The 14,470-nt window shown below is 43.3% G+C and overlaps 2 protein-coding genes across 4 annotated transcripts in view; one reads left to right on the top strand and one right to left on the bottom strand.

Moving 5' to 3' along the window:
* Positions 1-231: 231 nt before the first annotated feature.
* Positions 232-10,753, top strand: engl (endoglin, like). Of its 2 annotated transcripts, XM_020659989.3 has the most exons (17): positions 232-485; positions 1,105-1,218; positions 2,059-2,231; positions 2,935-3,072; positions 3,158-3,332; positions 3,758-3,929; positions 4,015-4,159; positions 4,379-4,571; positions 4,786-4,955; positions 5,708-5,863; positions 7,307-7,390; positions 7,484-7,738; positions 7,832-8,350; positions 8,849-8,993; positions 9,067-9,168; positions 9,238-9,352; positions 10,281-10,753. In XM_020659989.3, exons 2-16 carry the CDS (start codon positions 1,149-1,151, stop codon positions 9,348-9,350), a joined length of 2,610 nt encoding a protein of 869 aa, XP_020515645.2. In that variant the 5' UTR covers positions 232-485; positions 1,105-1,148; the 3' UTR covers positions 9,351-9,352; positions 10,281-10,753. The 2 variants fall into 2 exon arrangements, with proteins under 2 accessions (XP_020515645.2, XP_065820471.1); XM_065964399.1 differs by having other exon boundaries at positions 9,238-10,753.
* A 732-nt stretch (positions 10,754-11,485) lies between these two features.
* Positions 11,486-14,470, bottom strand: part of LOC136183001 (zinc finger protein Gfi-1b-like) — a 4,130-nt gene continuing 1,145 nt past the window's right edge. The window contains exons 2-6 of one of the 2 annotated variants that reach the window (XM_065964402.1): positions 14,065-14,355; positions 13,654-13,838; positions 12,449-12,598; positions 12,083-12,248; positions 11,486-11,830 (exon numbers count right to left, since the gene is read on the bottom strand). In XM_065964402.1, the coding sequence (XP_065820474.1) occupies positions 11,622-11,830; positions 12,083-12,248; positions 12,449-12,598; positions 13,654-13,838; positions 14,065-14,323 (969 nt within the window). In that variant the 5' untranslated portion in view covers positions 14,324-14,355 and the 3' untranslated portion in view covers positions 11,486-11,621. Of the gene's footprint in view, positions 11,831-12,082; positions 12,249-12,448; positions 12,599-13,653; positions 13,839-14,064 lie in introns of both variants that reach the window. The other variant, XM_065964403.1, reaches the window with a different exon arrangement.

The raw sequence follows: 14,470 nt of genomic DNA, 5'->3' as shown, positions 1-14,470 counted from the left end.
TGATCACCTCCTTCCTGTTTCCATCTACGTTTGGAGAGTCTTTTCTTCCTCTGCTCTCCATGCCTCTCTCCACTCTGTCACACCATCCCTCGGTCCCTCCCATCACTACTTGGATTGAGTCAAAACATCCAGCCTCCTCCCCTCCTCCCTCCTCACCCCTCCTCCCTCCTCCCTCCTCCCCTCCTCCCTCCTCCCTCCTCACCCCTCCTCCCTCCTCCCCTCTTCTACTCGCGCTCAGTCCGTGCGTAAAAAGGACTCTTACTTAGGACGTTAACTCACATCAGCTGGAAGGAGACGAGAGTGGCTGACAGTTGAGTGTTTTTGTGTGGCTCGTGGGGTTGCGTGTGCGTGTGCGTGTGCGTGTGCGTGTGCGTGTGTGTGTGAGTGTGTGCGTGTGTTTATGAAATGAGGAGGCGTGTGCTCGTGGCGCTCAGAGGAGCCTGAAGCAGCAGCTGGATCAGCAGAGGGTCCGCGCTGCGCCGCAGGTGAGTCCTACTTCTCTTCTCGTGTTCAGTCCGGGAAATGTTTCCTTTTCCTGAAATAAACTTTAAACACGACAGGTGTTAACTTTTATAAATATGTCTGCCAAAGTAAAAGTTCTGAAGAAACATAAAACTTTTATTTAAATACCAAAAACGTAAATTCTCATCATGCAAGAAATCTATATATGAGCTCTCTGTACTCATTAGATTGTTGTTGTTTTTCTGCTGAATTACATCATTCACATCTTAAGTATTTGATTCATTCCTAAACTCACTTTTATTTTGAAATCCCAGAAAAAGACTAAAATTATTATTATTATTATTATTATTATTATTATTATTATTCATATTCTATTTGTGGTTTTATCTTTGCTGTAACTTGTTTGATTCTAATATTTTATTGTTCATGTTTGATTGTGTTCATCAGTTCTCTTTGTGGTCTTACAGCACTCGGTCAACATGAGATGTTTTATAATGTGATTTAAAATTAAACTTGACTTTGCTGTATGTATCTGATGTTCATGAAATGTAAAAAAACAACAACAAAGAATTAAAAGAGGAGTCACAGTCGATGCTCACAGACGAGCTTCAAAGTGTTTGTTTTGATGTTTCTGTTCATCAGGATGTAAAAAGAGTCGACACATTCGGTCTAACACTGAACCCCTCATGATGCGTTCACTGTCTCTGCTTGGATGGACCGCTTCCTGTCTCCTCCTGCTCAGCAAGAGAACGACAGGTGAGAACTTCAGTTAGACTTCCTGATTCAAAATTAGAATAATAAATAGTTCATCTTCTAGAGACGCAGCCCAGAATCTGAAGATCATAGAGTGATGGCAACAACAACAACAACAACAACAAAACAGTGTTACAAACTTTGCAAAACAGCAAGGTAAAAACAAAAAGAAAAGGAGAAAAGCTCTGCACACTGTTCATGTTTTAGGGTGGCAGTCTCTCGGTCTGTAGGGACTTGGGTTGGGAACAGGAAAGTTGTCGGTTCTAGTCCAGCTGTGGACCAAGTCTGGAACTTGGTCAGGTAGCTGGAGAGGTGCCAGATCACTTTCTGAGCACTGCAGAGGAGACCCCCCCTTTAGGGCATGTCCATTGGATCCAGTTTGTGCATGTTTGTGTATTTCAGCCAGCAGAGTGTAAAAGTGACGCAATGCTCTGAATGAAACCAGATTGTCTTGGGAGGGACGGTTAGAGGAGAGGTGCAATAGTCTGAGCATCTCATAATAAAAAGCCTTCAGCATTGTTCTTGGTTTAAAGGGGTCATACTTTGGCAGCATCGCTCTGCAGAAAAATGTTGTTTCATTTAAAGTATCAGACGAGGTATTTCCTCTGCTCAGGCCGTCACCAGCTCAAAGTCTTTATTTGAATGTAAAAAATGTTTCTTCTGGAAAAGTGTCCAGCCCCCTGGAGCAAGGATTACATGTTCAGCCTGCTCGTATCAGACACACCAGAGAGGCAAAAAGAAACAACAAGAGAGTTAGCCAGCCTGCTCATAGCGCTCCCATCGTGTCTCTGTCTGACATTAAAGAATATATATCACAATCCTGCATCCCCTGTCCCTCCTCAGCTCAGGGTGAAGTTCTGCTCTGCTCTGTGGAGGGTCAAGCAGGGGCTCGACACCCTGTTCAGGGTCTGCTGGAGAGGTTTGAGGCCGGTCCGGGCTGTGCTGCCAGAGAACGAGGAAACAAGGAGACTCATGTAATCGCAGTGGGGAGGGCGACCAACAGCCCCGAGAACAAGGTAAAAAAAACAAAAAAAAAAACTTCTGTTAACGAAGAAATCAGAAGCTGCTTTCACACATGCACAAAAGTCACTACACACGACTTTATCCAGACTTTTTTTCTGCAAGCCTCCAAATAAAATCTCAGGAAGTCTTGGTGAGCTAATGTGTGAAGTTACATCTGAAAGCAAATTTATTAAAATATGTAATAATTTCCACATCTCCTCCTCCTCTCCAGTTTAAATAATTCTCAGAGCTCCTCAAAACATGTGTGTGAAGTTTCTTGTTCTAAATCCACTCTGATCCTGTATTTGATCATGCCTATAAACCCCTCTATTTCAGCCCTGCTCAGAACAGACTGTTTCTGTGTCTGTACCTTTAAATATGTAAATGAGCTGTGTCTGACCACGCCCCCTCTCTGGAAGGGCTTGGGTGTCTCAGGCTTTCTCGCTCCATGTCCTATTGTTTACGGTGAGAAGGCAGACTCAGAGGGCAGAACAAACACCTAGCTGTGGGAGTGTCACCCACCTGGGGGAGGTGCTACTGCCCTTTGTGATGTCATGAAGGGAAAATCTCCAAACGGCCTGTTTGAGCACACATTTTCTGCAAAGGACTGAGAGGATGGACTTTTCTTTTTTTTGAGTGCATTCTGTCAAAAAACAACATAATGACAGAATACTTTACACCTCCACTGTCTCCCACCCTGTGCTCTTCTGTCTGCAGGTGACGGTGTTGCTGAAGCCTTTGTCTCCGACCCCCTCCCCTCTCAGAGCTCTCCACCTGCTGCTTAGCTCAAAGCTCCCAGTCACCTGGTGTCTGGAGGCCGAAAGACTCCCCCCGAACCTCCCCGTGCAGGTTCAGGTCAGTCTCAGCGAGCTGAAAAATGTAATCCCACCAAGTGTTAAAGTTCCCTCCACTGGAAAAAGGTTCTGTCTTCCTCTGTTAGGTTTCCTCAAACTCCAGCGTTCAGTCCCGCTCCCTGCACGTGCACGTCCACAGCGTGAAGTCGCTGCCTTTCGGTCCGCGAGCGTTGCACCGCTGGGCTCTGAAGCACCACGGCAACCTGTCCTCTATGACCCACTCGACCCATGGCAACCGAGTCTACGTCAAACTGGGAGAGGGTGAGTTTCCACAGTACAGATTTTATTCAGTCTAGAAGAGAGTGAAAGACACGAGCAACAAAAAAAAAAGCAAAACAAATAACAATATCTAGATGTTCATTATTAATATTTTTCACACTTAAATATAATATAAATCAAGTATCTCCTCTGAAAATAACTCTGTGAGTCATGACTGTCTACAATGGGTGTAACACCCGAGTCCCACTGTCTGTGATGTTTTCAGAGTTTTCAGAGTCCTATCTTCACTTTGTTTACATCGCCCGGACGGCCGGCTGACTCCTCCCCTCGTGGATCAAAGTTGTTTAATTGAGGGACTAGAGAAAAGAAGTAATATGTAATATGTATCAGAGAGCTGAGGTTGATCGGACTGACAGAAAGACTTTATAGATAAACATAAATCCTCTTGCTCTGTCTTTATTCTACAGATCCGAGCCGTCCTGCTGCTTGCAAGCTGCAGTCCATGTTCCTCTCTCACAACTACGTGATCTCTGACCTGCAGCCACAGGAAGTGCAGTGCTGCTCCGACACGTCAGCAGGTGGGGTCGGTCCTGAAGTCCACGTGATCAAACTCCATTCAGCCGGCTCAGGACTCTGTGGGTGAGACCACGACTCCTCAGACCGCCCTGACAAAAACATGTACAGTGTATGGCCATGTAGACATTAACTGTTCTTTCTTCTTCAGTTTCCTACAGGTGGAGGTTGTTGTCTCTCTGGTGCCCCCGGTGGCCAACTCAAAAGCCCTGAATGTTGTGCTGATTCTCAGCAGCTTGGTGCCGGTAAACTGGGCCATCGTGTCTCATGGGGTCCGGGGTCATATCTCTGTTCATGTAAGGAGTCCTTCTCTCTTTGCTTTTTGAAAACACAACATCATACATCAATCTAATCTAATCCACTTTATCTATAGAGCATTAAAGGCAGGGTTGGTAATTTTCGAAAACTAGCATGATTTTGAAAGTAGCATTCCCTCAGTGCACCATCTGCACTTCTTCACTACACACACTTTTTCTGTCCACTGTATGAATCTTCAATCTTCCTTTTTTCTCCAGTCCTCCAACACCATCTCTCCACCTTACCCACCTGAGCCTGACCTCACCCTGTCCAGCTCACTGAACTCTGACCTGTCCAGCATACCTGACCTGCTCCGGTGGGCCAATGAGAGCGGCTACAGCAAGGTGACATCATACACTGAGGCTGACCTGGCCAATCGCTTTGTGATCCAGCTGGCCGGGGGCGGGACAGGTCAGGACCCCTGTGTGTCTCTTGTTTCCATCACTGTGTGAGTGACCTGAAATCTTCTGTTTTATTTTGACTCCATCTTTGTTCTCATTTTTTATTTACTTCATTTATAAGAGTCCATCACTCCATGTGTGTCGAATGAGGACATGTTGCAGTTTTGAACGTTTCCTCATGGCTGTCTCCTTGTCTCCTTGTCTCCTCGCCGTCTGTACCACAGAGGAGGTTGCAGGGATGATTCCTCGGGTGGTGAAGCCTCCCTGGGTGGAGGAGCGCAGGCTGAGACAGTGGTTAAACACTGGAGACGGAGCAGGAGGGGGTCGAGAGAGTTTTGCGGTGCAGTGTGAGGATGGACGCCTCGAAGTGATCCTCGACCAACAAATCCTGCAGGTCTTTACACCTCAGCGTTACACGCAGTTTCATATTTTAACAATTCATTTAAAAAAAGAAAGGAAGAAGATTCTTATAAGTTGTGGTTTAACAAAGACTAGAATGCCAAACCAATGACACTACAGGCAGGGTTGTTAATTTCCTCCAGATCCACTTTTTAAGATTTTGGTGGAAATTGTCTTTTGGTCCTGACAGAAATTAATAACTCATGTTCTCTGAAAAAGGAACAAAGAAAATCCATCATCTGTATCAGTTGTAAGGCTGTAAAAACGTCCACCAATGTCTGCCACGAGGTACCAATCTGATGAACCAATCACATGCCTCCCTGTCTCCTTGCTCGCTCTCTACCTCTTGCATGCTCTAGCTCACACTCAAAGCTCGTCACCGATGACTTTAGGAGTTTATACTGAGAGTTTACTGACCGCTGAATGAGACATGAGACGACATTAGCTGAGGTCCACTTCTGGAGCGACGGCGCTCGTACATGTAAGTGAGGGGGCGTGGCTTTAGATGGAGCAAAGAAGGGAGGGGGCGGGTGCAGACGGAGCACTGAGGGAATACTACTTTCAAAATCATGCTAGTTACCAAGTTATGTGAAATGGTTAACTTCTAGTCAAACTCTACAAAGAACCTCCAACTTTACTACTGAAGTTAACGATCTCTTTATTAAAACTTTGTTAATTTATTACATTTTGAAATTCTGCTCTTATCAAACTATTCCATTTGAATGTAACGTTGGTCCTTTCCCACAGAGCTTGTCGGTCCCAGTTGCAGCTGTAACTCTTCGGGACTCTGCGTGCCAGGCTGAGTCTAATGGGAGCCATTTCCTGTTGGTGTTCCCGGTCATTTCCTGTGGGACAGAGGGTGTGATCCTGTCACAGCCCAGAGGGGTGCAGTACAAAAACATGGTGAGATGCATAAACTTGACAGAAAGCAATGAGAGAAACAGATAGAGATAGAGAATTCTGGAAGATTTATGTTATCTTTCCTTATCCTCTTTGAGTATGACAACAAAAACAAAGGCAGAAAATGGTCATAAAAGAAGCTGAAAATGTCAGAAACTGAATCAGTGATGCTTTTAGAGCACCAGGGGGGAAAAGATATCTGAAATCAAAATAAGGCTACACTCGATCACAGAGTGTTAGAAATGCACACACAAGGCGCATAATTGACTCTTAGAATTGTGGTAAGTGGCCCCAGTCAGGTTGTGACCTGGGTCATCATGACCAGAACAGTGCTGAGTTTAAGCCTAAAATAGGATGCCGCACAGAGCAGAATTTAGCGAGCCAAAGTGCCAGAAGCATTAAATAAAAATATGTCTTAAAAATGGTAAAATGTATCTTTTGTTCATCCGGTAATAATCAGATTTGACACCAGAAATTACTTTTAGGAGCATTCTGTACCATTCTGCCACCAAAGGAAAACATCTTAGATAAATAATCAGAGTTACATAAATCAACACAGAATAAAATAAAAGCATGAGTTACATTTTAAGGTAAGAAGAAGATAGTTTTATTTTTTATTTATACTTTGAGGTAGGAAAGCTGAAGTGTTTTTTCGTGTTTTTGGTACATACAGCTTGGTGTCATCAGCATAAGAATATAATCAGTGACGTTTCATATTCATGTAACCCAAAAGTGAGTGTGTATCCAGAAAACTATTTAGTACATAAAGCGCTGTGTCATCAGCGTAATAACTATTATTACTTATAAATGAAGATGTAACCAGTTCATATAGCGTTGTGTCATCAGCGTAATAACTATTATTACTTATAAATGAAGATGTAACCAAAACATAAATTTGGTACAAACAGCCGGGTGTCATCAGCGTAAAGATTAAAATTTGAAATATTTGTGTACAATGTTCCTAGTTTTGAATGATGTCTCAAGAAGGGAGCATGTTACCAGAAATCTATTTCGACACTTATAGCTGAGTGTCATCAGCGTAAGAATCAATATTACTCGTAAATGATGTCACAAAAGACTGTATTGATCCAGAAAACTATTTTTGATACAAACATCTGGGTGTCATTGGCATCTGGGTGTCTCATGGATGATAACACCAAACAGGAGAATTTGACTAGACGTTTTTTGTTACAAACCGCTGTGTGTCATAATGTTTGAAGATTCATGTTTTTTTGTAGATGATGTTCCCAGAAGAAATAATGTAAACAGAAAAAAAACACCAATAGCATTACAAAATGTCATGTTATACTTGTGATAGTCTTTTTCCGATTTTACATACCGTTTGTTGTTTAAGATAAGAGTCAGTGTAGACACCGTGGCCTTATTTGTATCAGTGAATTATCACATGCAGTATGGATGTTCCTCTTTTCCCTCCTTTCTGACCAGGTGTTATTATGGAGAGAGAAGCCGCAGACCTTTATTGCACTTAACGAGACAGAGAAGAAGAGCAGAAGTCCATTCGGCATACATGTGAGATATCTGTGTGTGTGGATGTGTCTGTCTACCTTTATTTTTTGTTTAAAAATGTTTAAATCTTTAATTATGAAATATAATCATTCACAGTTCAGCTGCCTGGCTGCAGACCCTGTCCCCTCCAGCCTGGATGAAGGTAATGAAGGAAATATAAACTTTCCCCGTGTGGGGCATGTTCCCTGGCCATCCAAGGGTCAGAGGCCTGATCCTGCACCGAGCCATCTACCAACATCCAGCTACAAATCCGGGCCTGTTCTTGTTATGAGGCTTTTTGTCACTGAGGGATATGAGCAGGGCCGGATCGGACCCTGTATCATTACTGCAGACCACAGAGTCTATGTTGAGGTACATATTTGCTTCAAACTTACCTAGTAAGTAGTCCATACTTATCCTTTTGTCCAGACATTTGACTTTGTGTCCTTCATTACTGCTCTACAGATTTCAGCTGAAGGGCCCTTCATAGACATCCTGGAGGTGAAGTCATGTGTGGTCTCTCCTATCTCAGACCCCAAAAAGTCTCGTTTCTGGACTGTCATGAGGGACGGCTGTTCCTCAGACCCCTCTGTCACACTTGCTAAAAAGACAAAAACAACAGAGAAAGACGAGGGCGAAGGTGAACTAGAAAAGGAAAATGAAGATGTAGAGCGAATGGGAAAAATCAGTATCTTTTACAAGGGAGGAGGGGTCTCAGTGCAACATAAGACTGAAAGAAGCAGGGAAGCAGCCGCAACAAGGATGGAAAAGAGAAGTACGACGGCAGAGGAGGTGATACCTCCCCTTAGATTTAGCTTCATCCTGCAACCAGTTTACAACAACTCTGTGCAGTTCCTCCACTGCAGCCTCCGCCTGTGTGTCTCTGACTCCATAAGAAGGGAGCCGATGGAGGAGACCGTACAGAGTGACTGTCAGGGTGGGATACAAATCCCTCCACTTGTATCCAGATCGCCCGGGCGTCAGGTACTGAAACAGTTCACACTCAATGGTTACATTTTAAACCTAAGAACACAAATCATCCTGTCAAATACAGAAAAATGAAACATTTAAATACTGGAAAATATGGAACTGTTACATGTAAAGATTGTGTCCCAAAGTCTGATGATAAGGAGGAGGAGACTCACAGCCGTCTCAGGGAGGGCTCTCTGCTAACAACGACAAAGCTTTGATTGACACACTGAACCAACGTTACTTTGTTTACATCCTGTGTAAGGAATGCAAAAAGAAGAGGTGCTCTAGGGACTACCCGATGCCAGTTCCCCTCGGCCTGATTGATGGTCCCGTCTGACCATGTATCTAAAACACAAGTACCAGGAAGGCATCGAAGTTAGAAAAAGAAAATAAGCTTACACTCAAATACATCACATCTAGTTTACGTTAATAACAAAAATGTATCTATTCAGTGAGTTACAGACCTCAAAAACAGCATTACTAATAATCCTGTTTTGAATCCAACCCCAGTGTGAGATCAGAAACCTCTCCAGGCCCATGGTCGTCACCCAGCCCATCAGTTCACTGGCTCCCAAACAGCCGAGGCCCCCTACTGGCCAAAGAACAAAACGACTGAGCGTGTCTCCGCTGACAGATCAACACCCAGAGCAAAGCAGTGAGTATCATTTATTCATTCATGTTCCAGGGTTTCTGTGAAACTGTTTCACCCGTCATGCTTTTGTGTCCAGGTCCTGTGATCCCCACCGGACCTTTGGTTGGAATCGTCTTCACTGCCTTTGTGATGGGGGTCATGCTGATGGGGGTGCTTTGGTGCATCTATAATAATACAGGTAAGAAGATCTGCTTCTTTCTGTCACTAACAAACACACTATAAGAGACTATGTAAATGTTTTTTAAAGGGGCACGTTCAGCGTCACTTGGAGGAGACGGGTACCACACGGGTCAGACTTATGAAGGTCAAAACATCTGGAATCCCATTTCACTGTCTGATCAGTCCTCGAGCTCCGTGTAGAGGTAAGAGCTGACCAGGACCGGCATTTAAAATGTTAGAGACATTAAGGAAACATGCTATGTTGAAGTGCTGGCTTCTCTGACAACAATGCAGCAGCCAGTATGTCCTCCTTCTAACTTTAGATTCTGCTCCTGAATGCTCTGGATTTGTTTGGACCAGAGAAGGTAGGCGGTTTTATGACACACCCCCACACGGCCGTTTTGGATGCCCCTCAGTTTGCCAGATATGAGAGCAGTTATCAGGTCAACAGGTGTTGCAGTGATGGAAGCAGCAAGAGAAGTGGTTCAGATAGAAGTGATTGTACCCGACCTAAAAAGCCTCTGCATGTTAATAATAAGCTCCACGAGCAGAAACGTGCTCAAACTAGGATCAATATTGGAGATGCTTTTGAAAAATGGAGAGAGGTTAGAACACAGAGAGGTTTACAGACCCATGCAGAGCTGGATAAACACTGAAGCTTCAGAGTCCACCACATGGTGACCTGTGTGAGCATCCACTCTAGAGAGGAGGGGAGACAGCTCTCTATGATGTTTAGAATTTGGACTGCAGTACCCATTTTAACCACTAGGTGTCAGAGTTACATACTGCTCCTTTAAAACGAGTACTGCAGTTAACCTTGCTCTTTAGAGGTCAAAAACTTTTGACCTTTTTTTTCAACACATGGGACGCGCGCCCTAACCATTGCGCCACCAAGAGTTTAAAATACTGGTATCATTACAACCTTAAATACACTAAAAACATGATCAACAAACGTATCAGATTACTCCTCCTCCACACAACACATTGAATCTAATGTCACAGCCGTGTTTAAAATAAACTGAAGTGGTTAGAATCATCAACAGTTCCAGAAACCGTATCAGCATCAGGCTGCACCTGCAGATTTCAGCTTTGATATGTCTGAACAGTTTGACTCTTCTATCTCTTTCTCAGGATTTCCTCCCTGCAAATCTGACAGAAGAGAACTGGGACAGAGGTTCTTACCACGTTTGTGTGTGTGTGAGCACAGCTGCCCATGTGTGTGTTTGTGTGAGTGCAAAGGAGTGTTTGAGCATTGTTAGTCATCAGTGTATTGTGAGAGCAAAGTTTATGTGATGCTGCAAAACTTTCTGCATCCAGTCATTCTGAAACTGGCTCGATGCTCGAGGAGTGTTTATCAGGACTGAACGAGATCTCAAACCTGGTTACAGTGACGTGGACTGAAACCACAACGTCTCCTGAAAGCTGGCACACAAGGTCAAAGGTCATGAGATGTGACTGTTGGTGTCTTTTTTGTAGAGTCAGTGTTATGTACAGTCATTTTTAGTGTTTGTGGTGTAACTGTGAATCAGCTGGATGTTACATCTATGTACTTCTGTATATGTGTTGTTTTCTGTTGGTAAATAAAAACATATTGAATGACCTGAGAGCTGTGTTGACTTGTTTCACTCTAAAATCACAAACAACAAAAACAAAATGGGAATTAATGTGCTGATAATAATTCTTTTTTTTTTTTTAAAGCAGTGATTGCATACATTTTGCAACTAGGGGGCAGCAAAGCTCATAACACAGACATACAACTGCAATGTAGGCCCACCTGGTTTTAGAACAAAATGACTTAAGGTGCATCTGAGGTTTAAGGGGGTGCAGCAAGGAAAAATAGCGTTGGGGTTATGGCCCCCGGCGTCTTGCTTGGGGTCCCCAGTGAACAGACAGGTCACATGCACATGTCATGACCATCAGATTATGGATCTGAGTCACTGTTCAGTCATTTGAAAGTATAAAAAGAAAAAAGTATCTTTATTTTTTTGCACCCATTTAATTGAGGGTGCGGAAATTTAAAAATGATGGTTGCAATGCAACCTTTTGCAGTAATCATCATCTGTTATTGCTTTCTGGAGCCTCAGAGTTTTAAGGCTGCCTCCTTTCCAAAAAAACATAACATTCACACACTTTCCTGAGGAAATAATACCTAAAAATTACACAACAAGATGCTGTTCTCTAATTGGACACTTTTGCCTCTTATCTGAGGTGAAATAATCACAGAGTCATTTGTGGGTGAGTTTCTGCAGTAGGTGTCCTGAAAATGTAATGTTTTAGGATGCTTTATAGAAGAAAAAAAAAAAACTTTCTCAACACCAAAAAACAAAACCAACAAGTCAAAATAATTAAAGTTTTATTACATTGCTTACATTATTAAGCATGCATGTCTTAACTTGATGTGTATGTTCCTATTTTTACATCCAGCACTGTTTTAAAAATGATTTACAAATGTAACTTTCAACGAGCATGTCATTACATAATGGACTCATTTTGGGTGTAAATGTCTCCATAACCACATTGCGTCTCTCGGTGGCGCTGCAGGTCGATCCTGCGCTGGAAGCTGAGCTGACAGTGGGAGCAGCTGAACGGCCGGTAGCTGCTGTGCTTCCGGCTGTGTGTGATGAGGTTGGAGCTCTGGCTGAATCCTTTACCGCACACCTTGCACACGTGTGGTTTCTCACCTGAGGGGAAGAGCAAGGGGGTAAAAGTGGGTCAGGACAGAGCGGTAACAACCAGGTGAGAAATGAAACCAATGCAGGAGTACCCCCCCAAAAAAATACCTACAGTTCCTCATGTGGCCACTAGAGGCTGGCCAAAAGTGAGTTAATCCCCATTAGGCTCTATACTGAAAACCACAACTTTGTAGCTGAGATAAACATGTTTACAGCCATAGGTGAGAATTCAAAATGGATTCCTGCCGTGTTTCCTCTCACCTGTGTGTATGAAGGTGTGCTTCTTCATGTCTGACTTCTGGTGAAATCTTTTCCCGCAGTACTGGCACGGGTAGGGTCGAGTGTCTGAGTGGATGAGGAGGTGTGTTGACAGGGTGGACGAGCGCTTAAACACTTTCCCGCACACTTTGCAGCCAAAGCTACGATCCTGGGTGTACACACACACACACACACACACACACACACACACACACACACACACACACACACACACACGCAGACACACACACACACACACACACACACACACACACACACACACATATATTAGGACAAACCAATGCTGCTTTAGGAGCTCCAAATGAGTAGTATATTTCTTAATTTAAACATTGTTAGGATTGAACGGACCTTAGCTCTCGTGTAGCTGCCGAGGGTTCTGAATCCAAAGGGCAGATGAGGCACGTCTGTGGCTGTGGGCGAACTTATTAACGGGACGGGCAAACCGCTGTGGACGTGAGTCTGCAGGCCGCCTCCCGATGTTAACAATTCTGAAAAAGACTGAGAGACAGCAAGAGAGAGAGAAAGTAAACGATGAGAACATTTATACAACTAACAACAGCCAGTTAGCTTACCTTAGCTTAGCTTAGCATGACAACTGGGAAACAGGGACGACAGCTAGCCTAACACACCTAAAGTTTGACAACCAAAGGAGCCGAACTCTAACTGATTAAACTTCCTGTTAACACAGATTATTGACTTCCTGGATTCTCTACTGGTTGACGAGCTACAGGTCAAAACAAGAAACGTTATTCTTTAATTTTTTGATTTTTTTAAAATAAAATAAAGATAAAATACATTCAAAAAAACTAAAATTAAAATTGAATTAACAAAGGAACAAATAAATCAGCAAACACATCATTCAATTAAATATTTTTCTAATTAATTACCATTTGAAAGTTAGATAAAAAAAAATTCAAATTAAAAAAATTAAAAAATACAACTTAAGATAATAAATTATAATCATAAATAGGAAACATTTGTGTGTGGTGTGTGTGTGTGTGTGTGTGTGTGTGTGTGTGTGTGTGTGTGTGTGTGTGTGTGTGTGTGTTTCAAGATGCTGCTGATGTCTTGTGTGTTTTTGAATTGCCTTGTTGCTGAATCGCGCGACATAAGTTAAACTAAAATTTAACTTAAATTTACAATTTATTTTACATCGATTGATAAATAAAAACTTCAGTCGACCCCGGTTTGGGAAAGTCTGCCTTAGGGCTTCCGTACTTTTCACTCAATACTTCCGTACTTTTGTGCTCAATTTGACAAATTTATTCTTCACCTATTTTCATTTTGATCTCTTCTTTTTGTATTGATAGTTACATCAGTGGTAAAGCTGCTATACGACATGTGATCACTGTCATTTTAATTCCACTTTTATGAAACCCTGATGATGATAACGTTTACCTCGACCTCGACCTTGACCCTTAAATGTTTTGCAGCATAAAAAACATCTCCCCAGAACGTCAGATTCTGTCTCATGCCTGTTGTTTAAACTCTTATTAACAATCATAAGTGTAAATGATAAACAGTCGATGACACTTTGATGATGTGTGTCCTACCTTCTCGCAGAGCGGACACTCGCTGACGGGGGATTTGAGGTCTGTGTGCGATGTGTGGTTGAGCAACATGAACACCAGTCTCTCCAGTTCTCTCTCTCTGTCAGACACCTGGTGTCTCTCCGACGGCCACGGCGAGGCCTTAAGAGCATCCTCTCTGCTCTCCAGGGGAATGAGAGCAGGAACGTCTGTAAGCACAACAGAACGGTTACAAATCAGCTGTTTAGGACATTGCTAAGGAATTTTTTTTCTTTTAAAAAAAGTCTTAAATAACTCCTCATCTCGTCTTCTTAAGCATCCTTTATGAGTTCAATAGATGACAACAACACTCTCACATGACATCCAAACCGTGTTATAAGACTTTGAAGTGTCATAAAAACAATCAATTTGCTTCTTAGAGAGCGTGTTGGGTACCTGAAGGCCAAGGATCTTCTGTTTGGGAACCATGAGAGCGGACTGCCATCCCGTCCCACGGTGAGCACACTCCAGACAAAAGGTCGTTCTCCCCAAACAGACGCTGCTCTGCTTGTTCACCGTGCCGCCTCTCTCGTCCCGTGGCAGGCTGCACAGGTGGACTGGAGGCTCTTTGGATCTGACTGTCCTCTCTGAAGGAGTCCCTCGACGAGCTGAGGAGGTGAGCCCTCTTACTCCTGACGAGGAATGACCGCGGCATGATGCAGAGCACTGACTGCAAAGCTGCCAATCCTGCAGAAGTGTAAAAGTCTTTTTAGAGTCTCACACACACACACACACATGTCACACACCTGTTGGTGCATGTTCAGTTACAATGACAGATCTTGAGGTTTTCCTTCACAAATAC

This window comes from Labrus bergylta, chromosome 16 (assembly GCF_963930695.1).
Source record: "Labrus bergylta chromosome 16, fLabBer1.1, whole genome shotgun sequence".
Lineage (NCBI taxonomy): Eukaryota > Metazoa > Chordata > Actinopteri > Labriformes > Labridae > Labrus > Labrus bergylta.
Note: the sequence above shows the minus strand (reverse complement) of the source record. Positions and strands in the feature narration are given on the sequence as shown.